This window comes from Salmo salar, chromosome ssa17 (genome assembly GCF_905237065.1).
Source record: "Salmo salar chromosome ssa17, Ssal_v3.1, whole genome shotgun sequence".
Classification (NCBI taxonomy): domain Eukaryota; kingdom Metazoa; phylum Chordata; class Actinopteri; order Salmoniformes; family Salmonidae; genus Salmo; species Salmo salar.
The window spans coordinates 35,208,453-35,223,880 of NC_059458.1; the positions used below are offsets into that span (position 1 = coordinate 35,208,453).

Sequence of the window (15,428 nt, forward strand, 5' to 3'; positions counted from 1 at the left end):
CAAGCTAACGTTAGCTGGCGTTAATGCTAGGCCTACCAACTAGGCTAGCTAGCTAACAAGTTACCATAGCACATTGTACAGAATAGATTTACCATGTAGTATGTTGAGTTTTGTTTGGATTAGCTAGCACGCTAGATAGTTTTCTAACCTTTACTAGCCACTGTAGCTAAATTACCTAACATAAAGCTGGCAAATAGCTATGTTGTGGTCGCTACTCGCTAGCTAGCTGGGCTCACTTTTGTGTGAAGCTAGCCACAATAACGATTATCCACAACAGTCTATTTACGGTTTGACTTCATAATAAAAGTCCCCCATTGGAAACAACAGGGTGGGGTCTATCTTGGGTTAGTTATACAACTCTTTCGTGTTAGCATGCAATTTTATAGCTAGCTGGATAACACAATAACTAGTTAGCAAGGCCTAGCTAGCTACAGTCTTAAACTATGGAAAGCATGATGATGATAACTACTATAGGGTAACGTAGTGTCTCAATTGTCATACATTCTTTACCACAGATTTCAACAAGGTCTCAGTGTCCAGGATGGGGAAAATACTTACTAGAAAGAAACATATGACAACAGACACAGAGTTGTTGATTTCCATTGTTATTTGTAATGTTAAAAAGCGGAGAAAAAGACATTCCCGTTTTTCTAAATTAGCTACAGTGCATTTGGAAAGTATTCAGACCCCTTGGTTTTTCCCCACATTTTGTTACATTACCGCCTTATTCTAAAATTGATTAACTAAAACGTTTTCCTCAACAATCTACACACAATATAATGTATAACATAATGCCAAAGTGAAAACAGGTTTTTAGAATTCTTTAAAAAAATGTAGCATCAATACCATATTTACATAAATATTCAGACCCTTTTGCTATGAGACTCGAAATTGAGCTCTGGTGCATCCTATCTCCATTGATCATCTTTGAGATGTTTCTACAACTTGATTGGAGTACACCTGTGGTAAATTCATTTGATTGGATATGATTTGGAAAGGCACACACCTGTCTATATAAGGTCCCACAGCTGACAGTGCATGTCAGAGCAAAAACCAAGCCATGAGGTCGAAGGAATTGTCCGTAGAGCTCAGAGACAGGATTGTGTGGAGGCACAGATCTGGGGAAGGGTACCAAAAATGTTTGCAGCATTGAAGGTCCCCAAGAACACAGTGGCCTTCATCATTCTTAAATGGAAGAAGTTTGGAACCACCAAGACGCTTGCTCGAGCTGGCAGCCCGGGCAAACTGAGCAAGCAGGAGAGAAGGGCCTTGGTCAGGGAGGTGAGCAAGAACCTGATGGTCACTCTGCCACAGCCAAGACAACGCAGGAGTGGTTTCGGGACATGTTTTGTAATGTCCTTGAGTGGCCCAGCCAGAGCCTGGACTTGAACCCGATCAAACATCTCTGAAGAGACCTGAAAATAGCTTTGTAGCAACGTTCCCCTTTCAACCTGGCAGAGCTTGAGAGGATCTGCAGAGAAGAATGGGAGAAAAACTCCCCAAATACATGTGTACATAGTGTCATACCCAAGAGAACTCGATGCTGTAATCGCTGGCAAAGGTGCTTCAACAAAGTACTGAGTAAAGTGTCTGAAAATGTGATATTTCCAGGTAAAAAATAAATAAATAATTGCAATTTCTAAAAACCTGGGTATTGTGTGTAGATTGATGGGGGGGACTATTTAATCTATTTTAGAATAAGGCTGTAACGTAACAAAATGTGGAAAAAGTCAAGGTGTATGAATACTTTCCGATGGCACTATAAGAATGGGCTGCCATCAGTCAGGATGTGGCCCAGAAGTTAATTGACAGCATGCCAGGGCGGATTGCAGAGGTCTTGAAAAAGAAGGGTCAACACTGCAAATATTGACTCTTTGCATCAACTTCATGTAATTGCCAATAAAAGCCTTTGACACTTGTGAAATGCTTGTAATTATACTTCAATATTCCATAGTAACATCTGACAAAAATATCTAGACACTGTGACAGCAGATTTAGTGAAAATTAATATTTGTCTCATTCTCAAAACTGGGGGACGATTTAATCTATTTTAGAATAAGGCTGTAACATAACAAAATGTGGAAAAAGTCAAGGGGTCTGAATACTTCCAGAAGGCACTATATATCAAGTCATTTGTCACCTAGTACAGCCAGAAGAGGAGTGGCCACTGCTCGGAGCCTCGTTCCCCTCTAGGTTTTTCCTAGGTTCCTTCTAAGGAGTTTTTACTAGCCACTCTGCTTCTGCATTGCTTGCCCTTTGGGGTTTTAGTCTCGGTACCTGCACCCTCAGCGGAGTCAACAAACACTGGGAGCATCCGTTTTTTAGGAAGAAGGCAGAGAGGAAGCCAAAGCCTGAAACCTGGAAGCTTCTGGTTTCTGTCAACCTCATTTAGGTGTTTCTTTTACACCTTATATGTTAGGTTAGGGTATCTGTAAAGAATTTTGTGAGAACTGCAGATGTAAAAAGGGCTTCATAAAATACATTTGATTGACATGTATATCACACCAACTGACTGGTTCTTCTGATGTTGTTCACACAGGAGACCATGTTGAGACATTCTCTACATCCAGAGATCAACAGCAGGAAGATCACAGAGCTAAGAGGTCTCACCACTGCCCACATTGTGAGAAGATTTTCCCATTTCTATCAAAGCTAAAAATACACCTACAAATACAGACAATGTAGAATCTTTATCCCTGCTTTGACTGTGGGAAGAGCTGCAAAATATCAAGGGATCTGACAGTTCATCATTCAACACTGGAGAGAAGCCTGTTCTGACTGTGGGAATATTTTCTCTCATCAGAGCAATTTAAGAACACTCCAACGTATACACACAGGAGAAAAGCCTTACTCCTGCTCTGACCGTTGGAAAAGTTTCTCTCAACATGGCCACTTAAAAAGACACCAACATATACATAAATGTGAGATTCCTCATCTGTTCTTTGACTAGCTAAGATTAAAATCATTCCATCACTTAATTATCAAGAAATCGTAGAGCACTCTATTGTAATCCTATTGTTTCTCATTGTGAGAACTGTGCAGAGGAAAGGGAGCATTATAGAATGTTAGCCTCTTTACTTTACTGATCAGTGTGCACCTGGTCAGTTTTGGTGTGTTTTGTTAGCTTATACTGTAAAGATATTGAGATTACCTTGGATTTGCCCTTATGATTGAATATCCTCCATGAGGTTGGTTGATTGGGTGGGACTGCTTCCCTCTGCAGTTTTCTGTGGGAATGAGTTAGCAGATACAACATGTATCAGATAGAGATGGTGGATCAGTATCCTGTGGGAATGAGTTAGTAGATACAACATGTATCAGATAGAAATAGTGTGAAGATCAGTTTTCACCATTAATTTGGGTGGATACTTTTTGTTTATTAAATTGTATTTTAAAATGGATGAGTTATTTTAGTCATTAATTATGAATATGTTTGGATAACTTAATTAAAACCTGCTTAATTTATCTGCCAATGAAAAATAAAGTTTGTACATTTGTACTGGTCAAACTCTTCTCTTTTGTATTATAAATGACCAAAGAATGATGTTTCATGTGACATATTTGCTGTTTTTCTGAAGCTAAACAAGACAGGAAGTTGAAATGAGCATCACAAAGCTAAATCTGACCTGTTTTCTAACATGTTTTATCAGCATAAGCAGCTGTGAGACCTGCTAGAGACTGTAACTTTATTGATCTACTGAATCATTGTAGTTTTGGGGTTCTTTACAGTAAATATAATGCTTTTGTTTAATTCATGACATTCAAATAAATATATCTGTATTTATCTACTCAATACATGTCACCACACCTCTACACATTGGGACAAGCCAATTTGCTAGTCACCAAAATTCTCAAAATCAAAACAGTGATGACTGTTTAACAGTCTTATGGCTTGGAGATAGAAGTGGTTTCATTCTCTCTGTCCAAGCTTTGATGCACCTGTACTGTCTCCGCTTGCTAGATGGTAGCAGGGTGAACAGGCCGTGGCTCGGGTGGATGAGGTTCTTGATCTTCCAAATAAAATGTTATTGATCACGTACACATGGTTAACAGATGTTATTGCGATTGTAATGAAATGCTTGTGCTTCTAGTTCCGACTGTGCAGCAATATCTAGCAAGTAATATCTAACAATTCCCCAACAAATACCTAATACACACAAATCTAAGTAAAGGAATGGAATAAGAATATATATGAATATATGGTTGAGCAATGTCAGAGCGGCATAGGCTAAGATGCAATAGATAGTATAGAATACAGTATATACATATGAGATGAGTAATGCAAGATATGTAAACATTATTAAACTGGCATTATCTCTGTGGCCTTCCACAGAGACCATCTACAATGCATATGTAATGTTTGAAAAACTTACACATTAAAACAGACACCCTTTAGTTTTTTTAAACCAAGGTTTATTTGTCTTGCTAATAGAGTTCACTTTTATATTTGACATGCTTCAGCAGTAGTTAGTCCATCAGTCCAATACATGTCGCTATTGCACTACGGTAGTGGGAAACAGGAAGTTCCGGGTAGCCTGCCACCATTCTTCGGAATAAAGAAAACGACAGAACAGTGTGGTGCGTTTCGCTTTATTACTACAGGTATGTAATTGCACGTTTTAACTGTCTAATATCGAAAGAACGTCATAACCTATTAGATAACACATCCTTCAAGATATTATCACGTTTGGGAAAGGTTTTGTGTAATGTTTCTGTCAAACCGAGTGAGTGAAGAACGTGATAAAAAATATTTTACAAGCACACGGAGCGGGGTCCACCACACGTTCATTTGTGAGGCTTTCCAGGTTCATACATAACTCAGTGGGGTTCGCCTGGGGATGTACAGTACAAAAACGTTGTGGAAAGCTGCAGATAGAAATTCCCTGAATAGAACTGACATGATTCCTTAGAATCAGAGGCATGTTTGTTCTACATAATTCATTTCTATCTGAATGTGGCCAACGTCTCCGTCCTCCTGGAAGCAGCCCTGGTACCCGCTTGTCCCTAGCTATGTGAAGCGAGACAGATTAGCCACAATAGTAGAATTTGCGGTTCGTCCTCAACATAAAAGTCCCTCATTGAAAGTGATGCAAACTGATACAAATTAGTGGAATCATTTCAAATTTGGACTAGGCAACGCTAAACATGGTTAGAATGTTGTTACTTAATTTAAAATTGAGAAGAATGGCGCCGGAGTAGATGGCTGCAGTTTTATGGTTTTCTAACCAATTGTGCTATTGTGTGTTTTTTGGCATAATTTGTGGGTAATCTGCCTCTACCCTCAGTCCTTTTAGCCAACGTACAATCATTGGATGACAAAATAGACGACCTACGATCACAAATAAACTGTAATGTCTGTTTCACCGAGTCACAGCTGAACGATGACACAGATAGCATACAGCTGGCAGGGTTTGCGCTGCATCGGCGAGATGGAACAGCTGCCTTTTGTAAGACAAGGGGTGGCATCTGAGGTAGAGTATCTCATGATAAGCTGTAGACCACACTATTTACCAAGAGAGTTTTCGTCTATTTTTCCGTTGTCTTTTTACCACCACAAATCAATGCTGGCAGTAAGGCTGCACTCAATGAGCTGTATAAGGCCATAAGCAAAAAAGCAAGCAACACTTGCATGAGAGCATCAGCTGTTCCAGACGAATGTGACCACGCTCTCCGTAGCCGATGTGAGTAAGACCTTTTAACAGGTCAACATTCACAAGGCCACAGGGCCAGACAGATTACAAGGACGTGTACTCCGAGCATGCACTGACCAACGGGAAAGTGTCTTCACTGACATTTTCAACCTGTCCCTGACTGAGGCTGTAATACCTACATGTTTCAAGCAGACCACCATAGTCCCTGTGCCCAAGAACACTAAGGTAACCTGCCTAAATGACTACCAACCCGTAGCACTCACGTCTGTAGCCATGAAGTGCTTTGAAAGGCTGGTCATGGTTCACATCAACACCATTACCCCAGAAACCCTAGACACACAACAATTTGTATACCGCCCCAACAGATCCACAGATGATGCAATCTCTTTTGTACTTCACACTGCCCTTTCCCACCTGGACATAAGGAACACCTACGTGAGATTGCTATTAATTGACTACAGATCAGCGTTCAACACCATTGTGCCATCAAAGCTCATCACTAAGGTAAGGACACTGAGACAACACCTCCCTCTGCAACTGGATCCTGGACTTCCTGAAGGGCTGCCCCAAGGTGGTAAGGGTAGGTAACAACACATCTGCCACGCTGATCCTAAACACGGGGGCCCGTCAGGGGTGCGTGCTCAGTCCCCTCCTGTACTCCCCGTTCACTCATGACTGCATGGCCAGGCATGACTCCAACACCATCATTAAGTTTGCGGAAGAGTGTGCAATGCTGTCATCAAGGCAAATGGTGTCTTTGAAAAATTTCAAATATAATATATATTTTGATTTGTTTAACACTTATTTTTGGTTACTACATGATTCCATGTGTTATTTCATAGTTTTGATTGTCTTCACTATTATTGTACAATGTAGAAAATAGTAAAATAAAGAAAAACCCTTGAATGAGTAGATGTGCCCAAACTTTTGACTGGTACTGTGTATATTTATATATTTTTATGGGTTATTGGAAATGATGCAGACAATTACATTGATGGAAGCCACAATCTATCTGCAATATTAAAGCTGATCTTCCACCCCCCCAAAAGGTATAATAGTAATAAACACACTAGACAGCTAGTATAATGGCCTTTGGCTAAAACGTTGCTTGCGGTACACAGACTGGACATCTGGTATGATGGTCTTTGACTAAAATACTGCTAGCGGTACCAATACCGTGTGAGACAAACTGATCATTCATTTTCTAGAATCAATGTTCATTGATACTCCCGTTTTAGTAGTGTAGCTCTGCTCTCAATCTGAGTAGTTGAGACATAAAAAGGGTATTGATAGAAAAGGTAACTTCTCTATTACAGTAAAATAATGTCTCAATGTGTTTTGGTGTCCATATGAACCATTCTTTTGGACCAAACCACAAATGTAAATAGCTATTTTAAACCGCTTGCCAGAGAGGAAGATGTGATCTCGCAACTTTGCTGACATGAAAGTCAGGGGGAGGTGCTTGGTGTGTGTAAGTCATAGAGAAGCAAGAGGTTTCACTCTTGCTAAATTCTGTCCAAAATAAGCCCAATATGTTTCTATGGGCTTGTTTTGGACCTAAGCTTGTTGCCTGCCTTCCGCCTTTGGGACAACGACTCCCATTGTTAGGGTGAAGACGTGCATCTTGTCATTATATACAGATCTCTGGTGTAAATGGGAAGGTGCACACGGCACAGAGGAGCGAAGGAGACGAGACCAAAAATACAATTTGACAACAAGCGGACATAAACACTCATAAAAATGAAAGTAAATACAGGGATTTGGAATGTCGCGCAAAATAATTCTATATATCGCCCAGCCCTGAGTATAGTAGAGTATAATGTACTGTATTGTACCTTACTTTACTCTAATGTTGTGTACTCAAGACGTCTTTTCAACTTTCAATTAACTGATTTCAACGTCCAGAAAATACTTATTTTAAATGTCCAGATATGACTTTTCAACTTTCATTCATAACCTAAAATGAATCTAACTTCAACGTTTGGAAAAATAAGTATTTTAGACATTTTTTTGCTTACTAGGACTATTGTAGTTCATAGGAGGAGGGTGGTATTTCAGCCAGGACCGGCCTGTATCTGCGGCAAGCATAGAGATGGATAGAAGACTCAACCTCTATGTAACCCATTTTACCATTGTCATTGAGGGTTTCCACCATTTTAAAGTAGTCAAATGGGTGGGGATTCTTAACGTTTAGGAGTAATCAGCCAATTATTAGTGCCTTGTCTTCTTCAAATTGGGTGCTATGGTTTGTAAATATTTAACACCGCCATCTAGTGGCCAATAACTGAATGACACTAATTGGTTCAGGACTCCAGCACTGCAGGTGGCGCTAACTCTGTGGTGTCAACGGACTTCCGCTCAGGCAGTGCATGAGAGAGACAATTTCAAGGTTGCACTACTGTTTTGAAGCAGAACGTAATGATTATCAGTTTTCTACATGTGTACTAATATTCAGACACATTCAGTTGTTTCCATCTTTATCTATAAATGTTTCTATGGTGTGAACAGGAAATACAATTGGAGTTAAATAGTTCAGTGAAGACAAGGTTATTCAGGAAAATAGTACATAATGCTGCCTAAAACATACTGCAACCTTGTACTAAATGGTTTTTGAGTAATTTATGCATTTATGTGAATTTAGGAAATATACTATAGGTTATGTGCACTGTAATTTAAAGTGTGCACTTTGTCTAATGTGAAATTAATAAATTGTTTGTTTTCAATGTTTAGCTACCTGATCTAATATAATTTTTTGAGAATAAAGAAAGTACCAGAACTGTCAAGACAATAACTTTTTGGGGGCCATTTTCTCTTCATTACTACAGGCCAACTCCGATTATGTCTGAGGCCGGTAACATCAAAAGTGAGGACAAACCCAATCTACAGTCACTGGGTCCTGATTGTGACAGTGGAGCCCAGTTTGCACTGCAGGATCCAGAGATGGCATCAGTGAAGCTGGAAGACTGCAGTCAAACACTGGAGCTGAATGTCAACATTAAAGATGAAGAAGAGGAGGAGAAGATTGAGGAATCTGTTTATGATGGTAAGAGCAGGTTCTATCTATAAGTTATCTTCATAAGTTAGACCTCCATAAGTTATTGATAGGTTTAATTCTGTAAATCTGACATAACACATCCTTGAACAAGTTCTATGAAATGAGTCTGTAGTTTCTAACCCTTGTGATAGTGAGTGGAGGATGATATGAAATGAGTCTGTGTAGTTACTAACCCTTGTGATAGTGAGTGGAGGATGATATGAAATGAGTCTGTGTAGTTACTAACCCTTGTGATAGTGAGTGGAGGATGATATTACTCATAATATTCACCCCTTTTTGCCGTCAACTGTTGAACAGCTTTTAGGGCCAACCCCATTTAGTGGACTGGTTGATTGTTTGGTCGATAGATAGTAGACCAACAGGCTAAGCTTTTTTTAATCGAGCAGCGGCAAATATATAAATTGCTTACATACAGTACCAGTCAAAAGTTTGGACACAAATGAAAATATATTTTAGATTTTATATTCTTCAATGTAGCCACCCTTTGCTTTGCACATTCATGGCATTCTCTCAACCAGCTTCACATGGAATGCTTTTGCAACAGTCTTGAAGGAGTTTCCACATATGCTGAGCACTTCTTGGATGCTTTTCCTTCACTCTGCGGTCCAACTCATCCCGAACCATTGGGTTGGGTAGAAGTCAGGTGATTGTGGAGGTCAGGTCATCTGATGCAGCACTCCATCACTCCTGGAAATGTGTTTTGGGTCATTTGCCTGTTGAAAAACAAATGAGAATCCCACTTAGCGCAAACCAGATGGGATGGCGTATCGCTGCAGAGTGCTGTGGTAGCTATGCTGGTTAATTGTGACTTGAATTCTAAATAAATCAATGACTGTCACCAGCAAAGCACCATCACAGCTCCTCCTCCATGCTTCATGGTGGGAACCACACATGCGGAGATCATCCGTTCACCTAGTCTGCGTCTCACAAAGACAGAGGTTAGAACCAAAGATCTCACATTTGGACTCATCAGACCAAAGGACAAATTTCCACTGGTCTAATTTCCATTGCTCGTGTTTCTTGGGCCAAGCAAGTCTCTTCTTATTATTGATGTCCTTTAATAGTGGTTTCTTTGCAGCAATTCAACCATGAAGGCCTGATTCACGCAGTCTCCTCAGAAAAGTTGATGTTGAGATGTGTCTGTTGAACTCTGTGAAGCATTTATTTGGTCTGCCATCTGAGGTGAAGCTGGAAGACAGGTACACCTGTTAATTGAAATGCATTCCAGGTGACTACCTCATGAAGCTGGTTGAGAGTATGCCAAGACTGTGCAAAGCTGTCATCAAGGCAAAGGGTGGCTACTTTGAAGAATCTCAAATATAAAATATATTTTGATTTCACTTTATTTGGTTAATACATGATTCTGTATGTGTTATTTCATACTTTTGATGTCTTCGCTATTATTATACAATGTAGAAAATAGTAAAAATAAAGAAACTCTTGAATGAGTAGGTGTGTCCAAACTTTTGATTGATACTGTGTATATAAAAAAATGTATGACACACGAGACATCTGTCTGATTCACGCCTGTCTGAATGGACTCGTCCATTGCGGAGGGCATGGCTCACCAGTAGTACATTTAGCCTACCTTTTAATTCCCATCATTTCTAATCTACAATGTTTGTTTGATTACAGTAATGCATTCAATATATTATTACAGTCTTGTCATTGTAGGAGTGGACACGTTGTTTGCAGAGCGTACAACCTTGGCTATGCTTGTGAGAATTTTTTTTTGGTTTATTTCCTTCCATTTACGAGTTTACAATGTATTATTTGTCTTTTGTTGAGAGTGCTCCTGTCAATGTTGAGTAAGGACACACACTTGATTATGCATAGAAGTAGGCCTATAGTTTACCTGGCCTGATTACACATAGAAGCAGGCCTATAGGCTACCTGGCCCTGATTACACATAGAAGTAGGCCTATAGGCTAGCTGGCCTGATTACACAAAGAAGTAGACCTATAGGCTAGCTGGCCTGATTACTCATAGAAGTAGGCCTATAGGCTAGCTGGCCTGATTACACATAGAAGTAGGCCTATAGGCTAGCTGGCCTGATTACTCATAGAAGTAGACCTATAGGCTAGCTGGCCTGATTACACATAGAAGTAGGCCTATAGGCTAGCTGGCCTGATTACACATAGAAGTAGGCCTATAGGCTAGCTGGCCTGATTACACATAGAAGTAGGCCTATAGGCTAGCTGGCCTGATTACACATAGAAGTAGGTCTATAGTCTACCTGGCCTGATTACACATAGAAGTAGGCCTATAGGCTAGCCGGCCTGATTACTCATAGAAGTAGGCCTATAGGCTAGCTGGCCTGATTACACATAGAAGTAGACCTATAGGCTACCTGGCCCTGATTACACATAGAAGTAGGTCTATAGGCTAGCTGGCCTGATTACACATAGAAGTAGGCCTATAGGCTACCTGGCCTGATTACACATAGAAGTAGGCCTATAGGCTACCTGGCCTGATTACACATAGAAGTAGGCCTATAGGCTACCTGGCCTGATTACACATAGAAGTAGGCCTATAGGCTACCTGGCCTGATTACACATAGAAGTAGGCCTATAGGCTACCTGGCCTGATTACACATAGAAGTAGGCCTATAGTCTACCTGGCCTGATTACACATAGAAGTAGGCCTATAGGCTACCTGGCCTGATTACACATAGAAGTAGGCCTATAGGCTACCTGCCCTGCTTGCAAATGTAGGCCTATAGGCTACCTGGCCTGATTACACATAGAAGTAGGCCTATAGGCTAGCTGGCCCTGATTACACATAGAAGTAGGCCTATAGGCTACCTGCCCTGCTTGCAAATGTAGGCCTATAAATTTGCCCATTTGGGGATCTGATACTATTTCTGATTGTCTTAACTCACCGTCACTGTGGAGTTTCTGAGATAAAAAATGTTCAGCTCAAACAGCAAGTGAGCGAAGTCTGTTTCTACAAAAAGTCCAGTTCTCTACCTTTTGATAACCACTCAGCATGAAAGGGGAAAAAATGTAATGCATTGATCTGGTGGAAACGTCTTATCCCTTGTGCAAATTTGCAAGTTTGCTAGCACAGGCCAGACCAAATGATTAGTTGATAGAATGTTTCAAGTTTCTTGCAGACAGGCCATGTGTAGCCAATTTGATTAATAGAATATTTATTTTCATCAGGATATTTTCTACCTGCAGACTGCAATGTTTTTATTTGTTGGCTTTATGTAAGCTAGTTTTGGCAATATTAGTTACTTTTAGATTTGTATCATTTTTATAGAATTTTGATTAACTACATGACATTGATTTGAGATATGAAGACTTTATTATAAATGAAATGAAACTGTTCCATGAAAATGTGCATATGAAAATCATAACTGGCACCCAGATAAATAGAAATGGTACGAAATACCTGCCACTCCAAATGGAAAAGGTTGCCAACCGGCAACGTCAGGAGCATAACGGAAGGCCAGCAGCAGCGGGAGGAGGAGAGTCGGAACAGATTCTTTTACTTCTGGTTAGGCGATATTGATCTCTGGCTGCCTCTTGAGTAATTTGTGTCTTCATTTTTAATCACAGTGCATAAAGCATCAGACAAGCTCAGTAGCCTCCATATAGTTGATTTTATTTCAACACATATATATGGAAAAATACATGTTTTAAAATTAAAACATTTGGTCGAAAGAAAACAAGACTCTCGGTCGACCAGGATAATTTTTTTTGTCGGGACAGCCCTAATAGCTTTATTCCCTGTATTGAACAGCCTACTGATATGAAGTCATATGTATATCTCACCAACTGACTGGTTCTTCTGATGTTGTTCACACAGGAGACCATGTTGAGACATTCTCTACATCCGGAGAGCAACAGCAGGAAGATCACAGAGCTAAGAGGTCTCACCACTGCCCGCATTGTGAGGAGATTTTCCCAATTCTATCAAAACTAGAAATACACCTAAAAATACACACAGGAGATAATCTGTATTCCTGCACTGACTGTGGGAAGAGTTTCACAACATCACAGGCTCTGACAGTTCATCTGCGAGTCCACACTGGAGAAAAACCTTACTCCTGCTCTGACTGTGGGGAGAGTTTCTCTCAACAGAGCAGCTTAAAAACACACCAACGTATACACACAGGAGAGAAGCCTTACTCGTGCTCTGACTGTGGGAAGAGTTTCTCCGTATCAAGCAACTTAAAAACACACCTAAAAATACACGCCGGGGAGAAGCCTTACTTCTGCTCTGACTGTGGGGCGAGTTTCTCTCAACAGAGCCACTTACAAACCCACCAACATATACATACAGGAGAGAAGCATTACTTGTGCTCTGACTGCGGAAAATGCTTCATAACATCAGCTGAGTTAAGAGTTCATCAGAGAACACACACAGGAGAGAAGCCTTACTGCTGCTCTGACTGTGGGAAGAGTTTCTCTCAACAGAGCAACTTAAAATGTCACCAGCGAATACACACAGGAGAGAAGCCTTACTCCTGCTCTGACTGTGGGAAGAGTTTCACCCATTTGGATATATTAAAATGTCACCAGCGAATACACACAGGAGAGAAGCCTTACTTCTGTTCTGTCTGTGGGAAGAGTTTTTCCCAACAGGGCAACTTAAAAACACACCAACGTATGCATAAAGGAGAGAAGCCTTACTCCTGTTCTGACTGTGGAAAATGCTTCACAACATCAACTGAGCTAAAATCTCATCAGAGAACACACACAGGAGAGAAGCCTTACTGCTGCTCTGACTGTGGGAAGAGTTTCTCCCGATTGGCTACCTTAAAAACACATCAATGTATACATAAAGGAGAAAAGCCTCATCACCTCTCTCAGACCAGCTAAGATTAAAGTCACTCCATCAATTAATCCTCATCTCATAAAAGTGGTAACAGTGAATTGGATCAAATGAAGAAAGCTTAGAACACTTTTGTAATCCTATTGTTTCTCACTGTGAGAGAACTGTGCAGAGGAAAGGGAGCGTTATAAAATTATGACATTGGAAATCATCTTTTTTTACTACAAAACATTAGAAACGCGCCATTTCACATATGTTGATGTTGGGGTGGTGCTGGGATGATGAATATGAAGTTGAAACATTTTAAAATGTCCCTTTTTAAGGCAAAAACAATAGGATGGTGGTTGGTCGGGTGGATGGATGAGTCAGCATATAACATGAAAGTCTAGCAACCCAACGATTGCTTGTTCAAATCTCATCACGGACAACTTTAGCATTTTAGCTAATAAGCAACTTTGCAACTACACTACATGACCAAAAGTACACTACTGTTCAAAAGTTTGGGGTCACTTAGAAATGTCCTTGTTTTTGAAAGAAAAGCAATTTTTTTGTCCGTTTTATATAACATCAAATTCATCAGAAATACAGTGTAGACATTGTTAATGTTGTAAACTACTATTTTAGTTGGAAACGGCAGATTTTTTAATGGATAATCTACATAGGCGTACAGAGGCCCATTATCAGCAGCCATCACTCCTGTGTTCCAATGGCACGTTGTGTTAGCAAATTCAAGTTTATCATTTTAAAAGCCTAAATGATCAATAGAAAACCCTTTTGCAATTATGTTAGCACAGCTAAAAACGGTTGTTCTGATTAAAAAAGGAATAAAACTGGCCTTTTTTAGACTAGTTGAGTATCTGGAGCATCAGCATTTGTGGGTTTGATTACAGGCTTAAAATGGTCAGAAACAAATAACTTTCTTCTGAAACTCGTCAGTCTATTCTTGTTCTGAGAAATGAAGGCTATGCCATGCAAGAAATTGCCAAGAAACTGAAAATCTCATACAACGCTGTGTACTACTCCCTTCACAGAACAGCACAAACTGGACCTAACCAGAATAGAAAGAGGAGTGGGAGGCCCCGGTGCACAACTGAGCAAGATGACAAGTACATTAGTGTCTAGTTTGAGAAACGGATGCCTCTCAAGTCCTCAACTGGCAGCTTCATTAAATAGTACCCGCAAAACACCAGTCTCAACGTCAACAGTGAAGAGGCGACTCCGGGATGATGGCCTTCTAGGCAGAGTTGCAAAGAAAAAGCCAAATCTCAGACTGGCCAATAAAAATAAAAGATTAAGATGGGCAAAAGAACACAGACACTGGACAGAGAAACTCTGCCTAGATGGCCAGCATCCCGGAGTCGCTTCTTCACTGTTGACGTTGAGACTGCACTGTATTTCTGATCAATTTGATGTTATTTTAATGGACAAAAACCCCCCAGATCTTTCAAAAACAAGGACATTTCTAAGTGACCCCAAACTTTTGAACGGTAATGTATGTGGGCACCTGCTCGTCGAACATCTCATTCCAAATTCATGGGCATTAATATGGATTTGGTCCCCCTTTTGCTGCAATAACGGCCTCCACTCTTCTGGGAAGGCTTTCCACTAGATGTTGGAACATTGCTGTGGGGACTTTTTCCATTCAGCCACGAGCATTAGTGAGGTCGGGCACTGATGTTGGGCGATTAGGTCTGGCTCGCAGTCAACGTTTCAATTCATCCCAAAGGTGTTTGATGGAGTTAAGGTCAGGGCTCTGTGCAGGCCAGTCAAGTTCTTCCACACTGATTTCCACACTGATCTCAACAAACCATTTGTGTATGGACGTCTATTTGTGCTCGGGGGCATTGTCACGCTGAAACCGGAAAGGGCCTTCCCCAAACTGTTGCCACAACGTTGGCAGCACAGAATCATCTATAATGTCATTGTATGCTGTAGCGTTA

General features: G+C 40.5%; 1 protein-coding gene across 1 annotated transcript in view; it reads left to right on the forward strand.

Moving 5' to 3' along the window:
- The window catches only part of LOC106591809 (zinc finger protein 850), a 30,118-nt gene extending 15,987 nt beyond the window's left edge, over positions 1-14,131 (forward strand). Inside the window, exons 4-6 of the mRNA XM_045698621.1 lie at positions 4,535-4,602; positions 8,477-8,694; positions 12,520-14,131. Of these exons, the coding sequence (XP_045554577.1) occupies positions 4,535-4,602; positions 8,477-8,694; positions 12,520-13,535 (1,302 nt within the window). The 3' untranslated portion in view covers positions 13,536-14,131. The remainder of the gene's footprint in view (positions 1-4,534; positions 4,603-8,476; positions 8,695-12,519) is intronic.
- Positions 14,132-15,428: the final 1,297 nt, after the last annotated feature.